General features: G+C 34.2%; 2 protein-coding genes across 2 annotated transcripts in view; both read right to left on the minus strand.

Annotated features, from left to right (window-relative positions):
- The window catches only part of LOC119838084, a 6,366-nt gene extending 2,232 nt beyond the window's left edge, over positions 1 to 4,134 (minus strand). The window contains exons 1-5 of the mRNA XM_038363895.1: positions 3,843 to 4,134; positions 2,325 to 2,492; positions 792 to 2,255; positions 260 to 361; positions 2 to 36 (exon numbers count right to left, since the gene is read on the minus strand). Of these exons, the coding sequence (XP_038219823.1) occupies positions 2 to 36; positions 260 to 361; positions 792 to 2,255; positions 2,325 to 2,492; positions 3,843 to 4,134 (2,061 nt within the window). The remainder of the gene's footprint in view (position 1; positions 37 to 259; positions 362 to 791; positions 2,256 to 2,324; positions 2,493 to 3,842) is intronic.
- Positions 4,135 to 5,715: 1,581 nt separating this feature from the next.
- The window catches only part of LOC119838148 (carcinine transporter-like), a 13,764-nt gene continuing 6,321 nt past the window's right edge, over positions 5,716 to 13,158 (minus strand). The window contains exons 4-13 of the mRNA XM_038363982.1: positions 12,636 to 12,819; positions 12,219 to 12,348; positions 11,350 to 11,478; positions 10,461 to 10,653; positions 9,849 to 9,954; positions 8,456 to 8,703; positions 7,560 to 7,639; positions 6,909 to 7,084; positions 6,342 to 6,514; positions 5,716 to 5,837 (exon numbers count right to left, since the gene is read on the minus strand). Coding sequence (XP_038219910.1) covers positions 5,801 to 5,837; positions 6,342 to 6,514; positions 6,909 to 7,084; positions 7,560 to 7,639; positions 8,456 to 8,703; positions 9,849 to 9,954; positions 10,461 to 10,653; positions 11,350 to 11,478; positions 12,219 to 12,348; positions 12,636 to 12,819 — 1,456 coding nt within the window. The 3' untranslated portion in view covers positions 5,716 to 5,800. The remainder of the gene's footprint in view (positions 5,838 to 6,341; positions 6,515 to 6,908; positions 7,085 to 7,559; positions 7,640 to 8,455; positions 8,704 to 9,848; positions 9,955 to 10,460; positions 10,654 to 11,349; positions 11,479 to 12,218; positions 12,349 to 12,635; positions 12,820 to 13,158) is intronic.

The raw sequence follows: 13,158 nt of genomic DNA on the forward strand, positions 1-13,158 counted from the left end.
CGTATTGTTTCAAATTTGACTCCAATTCATCATTATCTGTAAAAAACATAGATAGATATAAAATTAAAAGCATATTATTTAAAAGTTTATATAGTAGATAATTACATCGGACTTAATCAAACTTAAATACAAAGATCATTATTAATAAAATTCATATTTTGTTTAAATAAAGTCAAGCAATAGCTTAAAATCGTTCCTATTGTTAGTTCCTATAGACAACAAAACTCGGTCATATCTCATATAGCAACATTTTCCTTACCCGGAAAGAACATGACAAAATTTGAATTTTCAGGTACGGTGCGTGCGGTGGCCGGAAGTTGTGTCTTTGACATATCTTGTATAGGAGAGTGTGTTTGCAAATCTGTAATTTTAACTACATTAAGTATTACGCATGTAATAATATAGACAAAGCAATGGTTAGTAACTTTTTTTATTTAACCGTTTGATGGATAATTTTTTCTTTATTATTATAGGCTAGTTTATTTGATAAAATGTTTAGCTATCCACACAAAATTGTTTAATATTGTAGGTCTGAAGAAGAGACAGACAGAGCCATTGTCACATAATAATTCATTCATGTATGGATCAGTCTTACCAATTTTTTGTGGCGGAGTCGTTGGCTGCGCAACTGTGCTTCTTATGTTGTTTTTCATGACGTCTTTCTGTTTATCTACTATTGTTGATGTCTTAATTTGTTTTGAAAATTGTGTATCTAAAAGCAATTATTATTCATTAAAACTATTGGTGTATCAGCGCATTAAAAAGTGAATTATAAAACAACTATTATTTACCCATAATTTGAAGTCTACGTAAAGCTTTTTCTATACACCAGCTTAAAATTTGCGCATTTGTATTTTGTCCTATTTCATTGCAAAAACTGGTCGCCATTACAATAAACGGATTGGCTTTGGATGCATCGATATTTCCTTTATTTTCCACATTTTTAATATTAGGTCTAATAGTAGTTGTTGTTGGTGCAGTCTTTACGAGTTTTCTTTTCGAATTCTTTGAATGTTTTATCCACCGTCTTTCTCTTTGCAGATTTTTCCGAGTCAGATCTTTGTCCGTATCCATTTTGTTAACTGGTAAAAGAATTGTCGTTCTTTTGTCAATGGCTTCGTTTCGTTTGTTTTTTTTAATCAATGCATTACGCTTTTCAGATGTGCCAAGGCTCGCGAGTATTTTGTTTCTCATAATGTCATCTATGAAGGTGTTGTTGAAATAGTATTTATAAATTAAATCGTCGATGTTTTGATAATCTTTTTCGTCTAGTATGAGTCTGTCATAGTTTTGTATGGGTGGCGCTTCGGGTATATTTAATAGATTGATTTTAACTGGCTTCGTTGTAGGTCTAGGTGTCGATGTAGGATTAGAATCCTTCGATTCTTGTTTGGGTTTGAACATTTTTGGTTTAATACCTAAATTCAGTGTAACGCCTTGAGGAACTTTCATATTGGAATAGATTTGCTTAGCTTTTTTTAGGATTCGTGCAAAATTGTTCTGCCTATGCGATATTTCGCTCTGTGTCTTAGCAATGATGTTCTGTTTTAGATTTATTTTTTCATTCTGTTCAAGCATTAACTTCTGTACACTGTAAAATTGTTTCTGTTGCGCTAAGAATTTCCTTTGCTGGTTTTCGAAATCAATTAAATTCTTAGAGAACTCCTTTTCTTTCTGATTGAAATACTGTTCTTTCGTCTTTAGTTTCTCCTCCATTTTCTTCAACTCTGTATTGACTTTTAAAATTTCAGTGTATTTTGCGTCGAAATCAGTGAATTGTTTATTCAATGCATTCACGTTCTTCATAAAGTCTTCGTTCATGGTGCGAAGTTGTTTATGTATGTCCTTAATATCGTTATGTTGCTTCATAATTTTTTTGAATGTCTTTGTTAGCATTGATAGAACTTTAATTAAACCTCTTTCAGATATGGGCTTATATCTTATTGAATCGTCTGTTTTTGGCAATACTTTATAGACATTTACATCAATAGGCGCTGTTTGGTGCCACACAATGTCTTTTTCTCTATCAAATACGCTACGATCTAATTTATTTATATCATTATCGTCGGTTTTATTAATTGGTTCAACAAACTCAAGTTTTTTAATCAACCTCGTTTCGTAATCTTTTGTTTCTGACATACTTCTCTTACCGTTAATTGGATTATGGTTTGTTATATTTGGCAAAATAGTAGTTACTTCCTCTTTATTAATGAATTTCTGTTGTACTCCGTCAGCCATTGCTTTCAACACTCCATCTTTTATATTAATTTTAGTTAAATCTATAAGTTGATTTATTTCATTCGTAACATCATATTTATGTTCACTATTCAATATATCAGATACATCATATGGATAGTCATTAAAAACTGATGGTTTTAATTTATTTGTTTTTAATAAATCATCAGGTTTATTGGCAGCTCCTTCGGAATTATCTTTCGCGCATTTTGCGTCGTTGCATTTTTTATTATTCTCTCTTCGTTTTTGCTTCTTATCTAAAATTGGGGATGAAGTTATAAGCAATATCTAATTGTAGAGTGTCTTAATTTGCAATAGGTACTTATAGTAGAACAAATAAGTGTAATTTGCTAGATTGTGCATAATGGACATCTTTGTAATGAATAGCGTTTATTTGGGCCAGGCTTTTAAAGAAACAATCTAAACACCTACACTTTACACGGGGGAATTTGAACTCAAGAATTCCTTAAAAGCTCTTAGTTTTTTAGTATGTTATCTAACACGCTTTAACACTAATTGGATCAGCGCGCACCGGAGAAGGTACACCTCCACAGACTATGGCTTTAACGAATATAATATGGAAGATGACAATCCATGGAATGTTGACGAAAAAGAACCACAGGACAGTTCTTTAGCATTATTGTTATTTACATGTGTCATATTATGTAGAACTAAAATGTGAAATTGATATAACTTTAAAAGAGCAACTACAGAGTTTTTTGCCGGCTCTTCTCTGTAGAAACGGCTTTCCGAACCGGTGGTAAATGTTAAAACTGTGTAAAATTACGATTCTAAAGTGCTTCTATAAGAAGTCTAATTGAATATAGTAGCATGTGAATACTACTGTCTTTCTTTGGATTTGTGTGGGACCCGGAAGGTCTACAACTTATTGTTCTTAAGCATTTCACATTTGAAGTGTATTTGATTTTAATTAAAAGACATCAAATGTTCAATATTATATTGCATCTCAAACTAGGTTGTCGTAGTTCTTTGTTGTTAAATTAATGAATGAATAAATTACACTGGAAACTATTCGATCGACTTTGAAAATTCTTTTATCATGGGATAGAGAACGACCGACCGACAGAACTTTTAACCGAGGAAAGTATTTATTTATTCAAGATTAACCTGGGCCAAGCCTTCTCTGTACTAAGTAGTCTATACAAATAATATAAAGCTGATGAGTTTGTTTGAATGCGCTCGAACGAAATCTCAGAAACTACTGGATCGATGGAAAATTATTTCACTGTTGGATATGTACGTGATCTCTGTTAAAGGCTACATATTTACGGGCGAAGACGCACCTATTATAATTAACTAGCTGCGCCCCGCGGTTTCACCCGCGTAAGTCCGTATCCCGTAGGAATATCGGGATAAAAAGTTGCCTATATGTTATTCCAGTTGTCTATCTGTCTACGTACCAAATTTCATTGCAATCGGTTCAGTAGTTTTTGCGTGAAAGAGCAACAAACACACACACATCATTACAAACTTTCGTATTTATAATATTAGTAGGATATAGTAGGTTAGGATAGGATTAGTAAGAAGTAGAATAAAGATAATCTGTTGAGATCTTATTTAAGCAAAATTACAAATAAATCACTTACTGTACGCAGATCGTTTATTTCTCTCAACATAACTCGTCACAATTGGTCCGTTTTGTATAAAATTATCACTGAATAAGTCATAATTACTTTGCAGCATGTTATCAGCATCTAATGAATTCGCTCTAAATATGAACGAATTGGTGCTGGGCTTTGAAACTTCATTCCTCACCCATAGACCTTTATTGAGTATATTATTACGCTCCAACTTCGGCTTCATAAAATTCGATTCGACCTCCAAATACGAAGTCGATATTAAACCGAATAAATTCAAGATTATCGATACACAAAACATCACTATTATATATAGGTATTTGTTTTGAACCTCGTGCCGCGAGTGTGCTGTGAATAATGCGTGGAATTTTGTTACAGTTTTGATTGCAATCGGAGTTGTAAGTTTATTTGTAAATAAAACGTTTAGGGGTGTGCTTGAACGGTCATATCGATATACACTGCTGTTAAATATTATGTTTTTTCAACTTACGTTTGAAGCGTTTCTGTTAGCAAGGTATCCGTTTTATAATATATCTACTATTATTTATAAATTAAAGCGGATTCTAAATGCAATAGTGTATAATTACCACATACGTAGTGATTGATTTAATAATGTCAATACCATTAGTAAGCCTTATATTTTCATTCAAAACCTACTCTATGTTCATAATGAAACGATTCCCTGAAATAATATTTACGAATTTCTGTAATAACCCCACATACGAATTTCCCCGAATACGCTATAAAAGGATAGATTCTAAATTAGAAAAAAATTATTTAAAATGAGAAAAAATATTGAATTCTCCTTCTTCATCTCCCGGAGAGGAATATAAACAATTATTGCAATTTAAGTTCAATAAAAGACGAAAAATAAACAAAATATAGTATCGTTAAACTACCACCATCACTACAATGTTTACAATGTTTAAATACATTTCATTCATGCTGTTTTGAGCGTCATATGTTTTTTATTGTTTTTTTACAATAACAGCTCTATGTATCGATGTTATCCTCACTTGATCTTTTTGCTAAGATAAGTATACTACGCTTGCTAATAAAACAAGCGAATATAGTGCAGTAAAGACTAGAAGAAGGAAATGACGAATACAGTTCAGATGAGACTAGAAGAAGGGAAAATTTTCTATATTCAAATTCAAATTTATTTATTTTAAAATTCGTTTATTTTCTTCTTGAACTCGTACATTTCATTTCATAAGCCTTTATTTATTCCTTATTTATATCTAATTACAATTTTATGATGGTTGTTAGTATGGTTAGTATTGACAAAATCTCTTATTAAATCTCTTTTCTATAATATTTTGTTAGTTTATTAGTACAGCATGTAATTAAATATACTAAGGACTGTTTTTCGCGGTAAAAGCCTTCTCTAATTTTTTTGTACATTAGATGTTGTAAAATAAATACTACATAACAGTATTCGCCATGTGAACTGGCATACAATCAATACATAAAGGGATGAACAAACAAACCAAAAAATTAATACAGCAGCCAGCAGGTGAATTGAGAACCTCCTTCGTTTTTCGGAATGTCGGATAAAAAGAATAATAAGTACATTATGGTTAGATACTATAATCGTATATCATTATAATAATGTTAAGTTTTTTTTAAGTATTTTCTTGTGTTTGATTTTACGCCAGTATTATATATACGTTTAGAAATTAAAGACTTTTAAATCGCGTTTAAAATCCGTTAAAAAGTCTTTCTAGCTTTTTTATGTTAGAATGGGCAAATGAGTTGGTGGTTTCCCTGATGGTAAGCGATCACCACCGCCCGTGAACAGAGCAGAGGTAACCTTTTCGAATGCGCAACCGTCTTTTAAGGGAAAAGGGTTAAGGAAATGCTTGAAAACTGGACAGAAGGAATGCACTGGAGGTGAGGTTAAGAATTTATTAAAAAAATAACACTATTGTATATGCAATTAATTTTATTAATTGTATTCATTACATTTAAACCTTCCCTGCTGCTGAGGAGTTACGTAGTTTTCTGTAACAAAAACACATTTATCATTTTTTTTGCATATAAAATAAATGTTAATGATAAACCCCGTTGTTTAGAACGCGATTTCCCTAGCTAGAATTAGTTTAACCAAACTATTAAGTGATTTCAAACGGGTATGTACTTGGTTTTTAACATATCATACACAATACTTAAAATATTCCCATATTTAGCAAAAAATCGGTGACGTGCGAGTATGCTCAAGCGAAACTACAAAGAAAATGATCAACCATACTATTTATGACCGTACTTAACGTTGTATTACTTTGATTTTATTTAATGTTTCAGGGGCAACCAAAATTCATATCCGAACATTTGAACTGTCTTACTATCATGGTTTATGAGACAGACGGACTGGTGATAGACGTACGGACAGATAGACAGACATACAGACAGCAAAATCTTAGTAATAGTTTCTCCCGTATTAAACTCACAATAAACAATCAGTAATACATTTAAAAATAATATCAACATAAAATAGTAAAAACCTACTTATTCATACACGGGAAATCCCAGAATTTCTGTTCCTTTCCATATTCTTCGCCATCTTGTATACTCTGTGGCATGTCTTTACCTAAAGACTCTGGTAGACAGAGGCATAGACAACCGCCCGCTACGCCAATAGTGCCCAAGATTAAGAGTGGGATCTCTTTAGCAATGGTTGCCTAAAAATATAAGAATTAATGAAATTTATGTGAATTAATTATATAGATCTTATATATTCTTGCATTATCAATCAAAATTTATAATCATTGATGAGTACGTCTATTATTAATCGACTAGTCACTAGACTCACAATAATAAAGGTCGTCAAAAATGTCCGAGCGGTATTGTACAAAACATTCATTCAAATTAACACCTTATATCATAGCAGTAATGTCCGAAGTCCATTGCATCACTCGTTAGAAAAGTTTGCCTAATAGGCGATAAGTCCATTGCATCACTCGTTAGAAAAGTTTGCCTAATAATCAGGCGTAGGCAGATTTTGCTTCGGACAATTTTTGAGTGTATGTTCTGTTGTTTATTGTTTGTCAATGTTGGTAATCGACAGAAACTCACCATATACACGATATAAGGTACCAATATGGTGGCTATGTAACCGGTTATGTGTATAAAAGCGAGCCCCTGCGCACGCACAACGGTGGGCAACAATTCTGCCGCGTACTGCATTCCGATGTTGAACGATATGTTGACCGCGAATCGGCCAACTATCGCTAACGTTGCTGACGGTACACCTGTATGTTACAAGAATATTTAACAAACTGCCTTTACATGGACACAGTCAGAATAGAATAGGATATACATATCGAAAGCACTAGCTTTAAAATAAAAAATCAAAATCGGTTCAACAAGCGAAAAGTTCTGAGGTAACAAACGCAATAATATACAGTCGAATTGAGAACCTTTTTTTGAGGTCAATTGATTTATTCGTTATTCCATAAAGAGATTTAAAGTACTTATCTTACATTTGTTTGTGGAATCTTGTGAAAGTAAATATCTAATATTGACTGATTCATCTTGACTTTAGGAAATAACTAGCTGTTGCCTGCGATTTTAGTCGCGAGGTCAAAGAAAATTACCATCAGTTTTCATGCGTACCGCATTTTTAATATAGCGCCATCTATCGGAAATTATAAATTTCCAAATGCGCATCTTATATTAATAATAAACCACATAAGTACTACTATGCTTTAATTATTTAATACTCACCAAAAGACACTACAGTAGCTGCGAAACTGAATAAACCACTTATCACCATTGAACCGAATGCTAACCAACGTCGACCGACACTAGAAAAAGAGGAATTTATTTCTTATACAGTCGTCGCCCATTGGCCTAAATGAGACCATTGCATAATGAAGATAGAGCATATTATTACATGTGTCTAATTTTTATATTTCTCTTTAAGAACCAATAATTGAATGCTGTATAACTAAAAACAAATTCAACAAAAGCCGCGACACAATATTGTAATCGTTGAAATAATCCTACTAATACTTTAATATTATAAATGCGAAAGTTTGTAAGGATGTGTGTGTGTTTGTTGCTCTTTCACGCAAAAATTACTTAACCGATTGCAATGAAATTTGGTACGTAGACAGCTGGACAACTGGAATAACATATAGGCAACTTTTTATCCCGATATTGCAACGGGATACGGACTTACGCAGGTGAAACCGCGGGGCGCAGCTAGTGTTTCATATTGGTTGAGATGGTTCTCAATCATCTCAATAGATTGCGCGGGGTGTCCATTAGATACATGAAACCGAAAGAGTAGAAAATATCCGATTGCTGAGGCGGAATCACGGGTGTTCGAGAAGTCAGGGGTTCGAATCCTCCGAATTTATTCGATTCTCCAATAATTTCTCGGAATATGTGTGTCAAACGCGTGGCTTGGTAATTAACGACACAAAAATTACGGGGTCTTATAAGTTTGACGTGTCTGTATATGTGTCTATCAGTTTTAATATCACCCAATAGCGTATTGTAATAACAATAAAATGGACCGCTTACAAATTGACGCAAAAATCCTTACTTCAACACAACATATCTAGACCATTCAGCGCAACCAAAACCCAACCGTATCACCACAGCACAAAACTCACATATCCAACGTCAAGATGAGCAGAATGTCAGCTGGAAACTCGGTGGCAGTCGCTATCGTGAACGTCACGAACATATCCAAGCCCAGCGAGCCCACATTTCTCACGTGGCCGTCGAACACCATGGCTATGGACATCCATATGATGAGGAGCAGGATGCTGTGACGTCGCAGCCGAGGCGTTTTGAATAGGTCCACGAATGAATAGTTCTTTAGGTCTTGTTCCGCTATTGCGATTTGGGTTGCCGTCTCCTGCGAACGAACCACGTGTTTAGAACACTTAATTTTTTTTAAGATTGTACAAACATTTGACCCTCACTTCGCCTGATGGAAAGCGACAAGCGAGATCTTGGATGGAGCACGCTTACCCAATAAAAACCTATTCACATTCCTTTTGAATAAATCCAAATTATAATATCAGGGATAAACGAAGGCCGGAAGATTGTTCCATTTTTTTTTTTTTTTGTCACAATCGGCAATGGAGCTGGTGGGACGCCTGATGGTAAGCGCTACCACCGCCCATGAACATTTGTAGAGGCGTAAAGTCGATTACAGACCTTACGCCTCTACAAATGGATTGCCGACTTTAAATTGGGAAGGGATTGAGAAAGGATTGGCGAGAGGAATAAAGGAAAGGACTGGGAAGGGGAGGGAAAAGGATATGGGCCTCCGGCTCCTCCACTCACCGAACGAAACACAGCAGAATGCTATTTCACGCCGGTCTTCTGTGGGGGTGTGGTACTTCCCCGGTGCGAGCTGGCCCAATTCGTGCCGAAGCGTACTCGACTACCACATATAATTCATTCCATTCCTTACTGGTGCGCATGAGAAAAGAAGCGCATCGCTTGAATTTAATTTATTCATGTAACGCAGACTCATTTTATTAGTAACAATTAATTCTTAAAAACTATGTTAGTATATTATGTCCTTAATACAATAATTGTGACTACTAGGTATATCAGCCACTACTACAATGCTATAATGGAAGTAGAAAGTTTGCAGCAGTTTGCATACCAGCAGTAAAGCCAGCTCGCTATACAGCGCATGATCTCATTGGGAATTCAAACCCAGACTTGGTAAACAGCTTCCCATTGTTAAATCAACATTTTTCTAGGTTACTGCGTGTCGCAGACTTGATGAAGGCATGGTTAAAATGCCAAGAGCATTGTGCTAAATCTACAAAAATTATTAGGCGTGGGTTTGTAAATTTATGTATGTTACTCTTTTATGCTTTAGCCACTGAATGGCTGAGGATGCTTGGCAATGATGTAGCTTATATTCCATTTCACATAAGTAAGCTATGGAAAGATCTTTTTCCTGCGAGTCCGTCCGCCGGTAGAACTTCGATTCAGTAGAATCTATAAAAGGTAGGTAGTTAGATAATAAAAAAAACAAACCCTGAATTCCTTGAGAACCTCATCCGGTATTTTCTTATTATTAACTCGCTCACATTTCTGTATTATCTTCAGTGCTTCCTCAATGCGACCTTGGGATATCAACCATCTGAAAATTTAAATACAATTGGACTTTATATGTGTGATAAATTTTAGTAGGTCGACCACATGTAGGAATGGAAAAAGAATCATGATCAAACCATGGGTTTTTTTTGGGTAAAAGAACAAGATATTTTAGGGCAAAAATGCGAGAATAAATGCTTTCAGAATTAAAATTTCCTACCTCAGATGCCCTATGTTATCTACATTAATACTTTGGACGTAATATATGAGAGATATAAATATTAGTTATGGATTAACTGAAATAAGACGGAATTTTAAAAATTGAAAGTATATATGATATGTTAACCCTTGGCAGGTTATCCCAGTTTTACATCAGGTGAACCTAAACACTTTAGCTTGACAAAAAAGCATACATTAAAACTAAAAAAATAAAATATCATGAGTATCGGTCCAGTCGTTTCGGAGGAGTTTGGTAGCTAAAATTGTGACACGGCAATTTTATATATGTATAATCTTATATAATCTATTAGAGATAAGAATATACATCCTTACCTAGCACTCTCTGGAACTACACAGGGTGTGAATATAGACAGGACTAGGGGTATGCTAGTTATCAGGGTGTATATCTTCCAATCGGCGACTGCCAATGCGATCCAGGGTAAGAGACAGGCGGCAAACGTGAAGTATACAGCTATGGACATGTTCGCTACGAAGGTCCGCCATTTCGGTCCTACGTACTCGACCACTGGAAGAATTAATGATGAGAATCGACTGAGTCTTATTTAAAACCAAGTCGAGATTAACTAGCTTAAACCTTTAACGTTGCAAGGATGTGGATAAAAAAAATATATTTTGTTGTTTCCAAACCTGGATATTTAATCTACATCAGGTCAGTAACTTGAGAGTTTAAAAAATCAAAAATCCAGAAGAATCAATTTGTCTCGCATAATATAAAGTTTTGAGTCCGTACAATTTTTATTCCCATCCTCCAAAAGACAGAAATTATAGGTAGGAAGTTATATAGGTATAATTTAAAACAAAAGAAAGCGACAGATACTACGTTATAAGTAGTTTCTAGAATGGCAATTGCCTGACTCGTCTAAGCGAGTGAGTGAGATGTAATCTGTTTTATGCTTGAGTGTGAAAGAGCGCGGCGTACAACGGCTGTTGTTAATTTAAAATACATATTGTTACTATATAATCTGTCTCTTTTTTACATACACTTATAATAACATTAATCTATATATATAAAATTCTCGTGTCACAGTTTTCGTTGCCATACTCCTCCGAAACGGCTTGACCGATTCCTCTGAAATTTGGTAAGCATATTGGGTAGGTCTGAGAATCGGCCAACATCTATTTTTTATCCCGATATTCCTACGGGATACGGACTTACGCGGGTGAAACCGCGGGGCGCAGCTAGTATTAATATATAACTCACCGACAATATACATAATCATAAAGCAGTTGTCATAGGCGAGGCCAACAAGGAATCGGCACAGACAGAAGGACCAAAAACTATTGGAAAACGCAGTTCCGACACCCGCCAGGAAACCAGACATGTTTGTACCTAGAATTATGGTCAATTTGAAATAAAAAAAAGTCGATAAAAAGGCGGTATTCGAATTTCAAATTGCATGTTATAACAATGCACGCAATAAAATATTGAATTATCAATTGTCAGGTTAGTAACCAGCTCCCGTGGCCCCTTCACTTAAGCGGCTCAACGGAACACAGTGGGGTTTTGGTCGGTAGGAATCCGACATAATCCACGGCATTATCTCCGGAGGCCGTGGGTATCTATGCAAGATTTCCCCACTTAAAAAAAAAGGTTCGTTGTAGAACCTACATGGATTGTGTTTATTGGTGGTTTTTAAAAAAGGAAAAAACGTAAGAAAGAAACGTTTAGAAAAATGTTAAAAATAAACATAGCACATATCTAGCTATAGTATGTTTGATTTAGGCTAGTTTTACCTGTTTGAAATATTTTTTTATTCATTTGTATTCTATAATTAAATGCAATAATAGGACCAATATATAAAAGCTTATTAATGCTTTTAATTATTAATAATTTTATTATGCTACCGAATGGCTTAATTTTTTCCAACAAACACAACATTTATTATGTTTTATATATTGTTATGTCTCGGCTTCGCTCTCGGTACATATATAGTCAATAGCCCTAAGGAATCAAGTACATATCCAGAGATAAGTTTTTTTTGAAATCGGTCCAGCAATTTCTGTTATTAGCATGATCAAACAAATAAAATCTTGGGCTTAACATTATTATTGAAGTAACATAATATTTACCAAGTATAGCTGGTACTCGACCATACTTGTCAGCTATCCATCCAAAAATTAGCCCTCCCACAATTGAACCACAGAAGAAGACAGACTGGGCTGTCGCTGGATAGTTGTCTCGCTCGCACACCCAGCCCAACTATGAGGAAAGACAGAGATGGATATATGTAATTTCATGTACAAAATATTACGTATTCAAAAGGTATGTATGTTTTACGCCAGTAGATGATCAAGGGTGGATGTCTTGAAAATCTTATATCTCAATGTATTATTAATTATCTAACAATTTTTCTTTCAGCATTAATTTTGAAGGTTTTTAGTAAAATACGTAAGTTTTTACAATTAAATAAAAACATATATATATTTATATACAATATGCAGGTAAAATTATTGTTAAACATTTTTCAAATTTATCTCCATGCATACCTGCGTGGCAATAGTTTCGTATGGCACATCAGTGAAATTAAATTCCCATTTATCGGAACATTTCTTTGTCGGCCATGTTGGGTTAGGCTCAAGGTTGCCACTTGATAGAACTGTCTTCCAATCAACGTCATACACTAGGCACTTTTCGTACTTATCACCTAGCTGTGGTATTGCCAGATTACGACTGTAATATAAAAAATAATTCATTATAGATAATAAATATGAAATAGTATGTGCATTTTTATTTATTGTACAATGCACACAAAATAACATTTTACAAAAACAAATATATTATTGGACATAGAAGAATTCACAGCTTAAAAGTTCCCAGTATATACATATTTTCATATTGTATAAGTATTTTTTTTATATGTATTTATTTCTATTTATATTTATCACGCATGTATCTGGGATGAAATTTCCGTATCGTACGACGCCTACTCTCATAATAGGGAATATGCATGAAATTTAAATTAGGATGAAATATTTTTTTTCATAAACTTTATTACTTCTCCATTAACCT

This window comes from Zerene cesonia, unplaced genomic scaffold (genome assembly GCF_012273895.1).
Source record: "Zerene cesonia ecotype Mississippi unplaced genomic scaffold, Zerene_cesonia_1.1 Zces_u001, whole genome shotgun sequence".
In the NCBI taxonomy this organism is placed as follows: Eukaryota; Metazoa; Arthropoda; class Insecta; order Lepidoptera; family Pieridae; genus Zerene; species Zerene cesonia.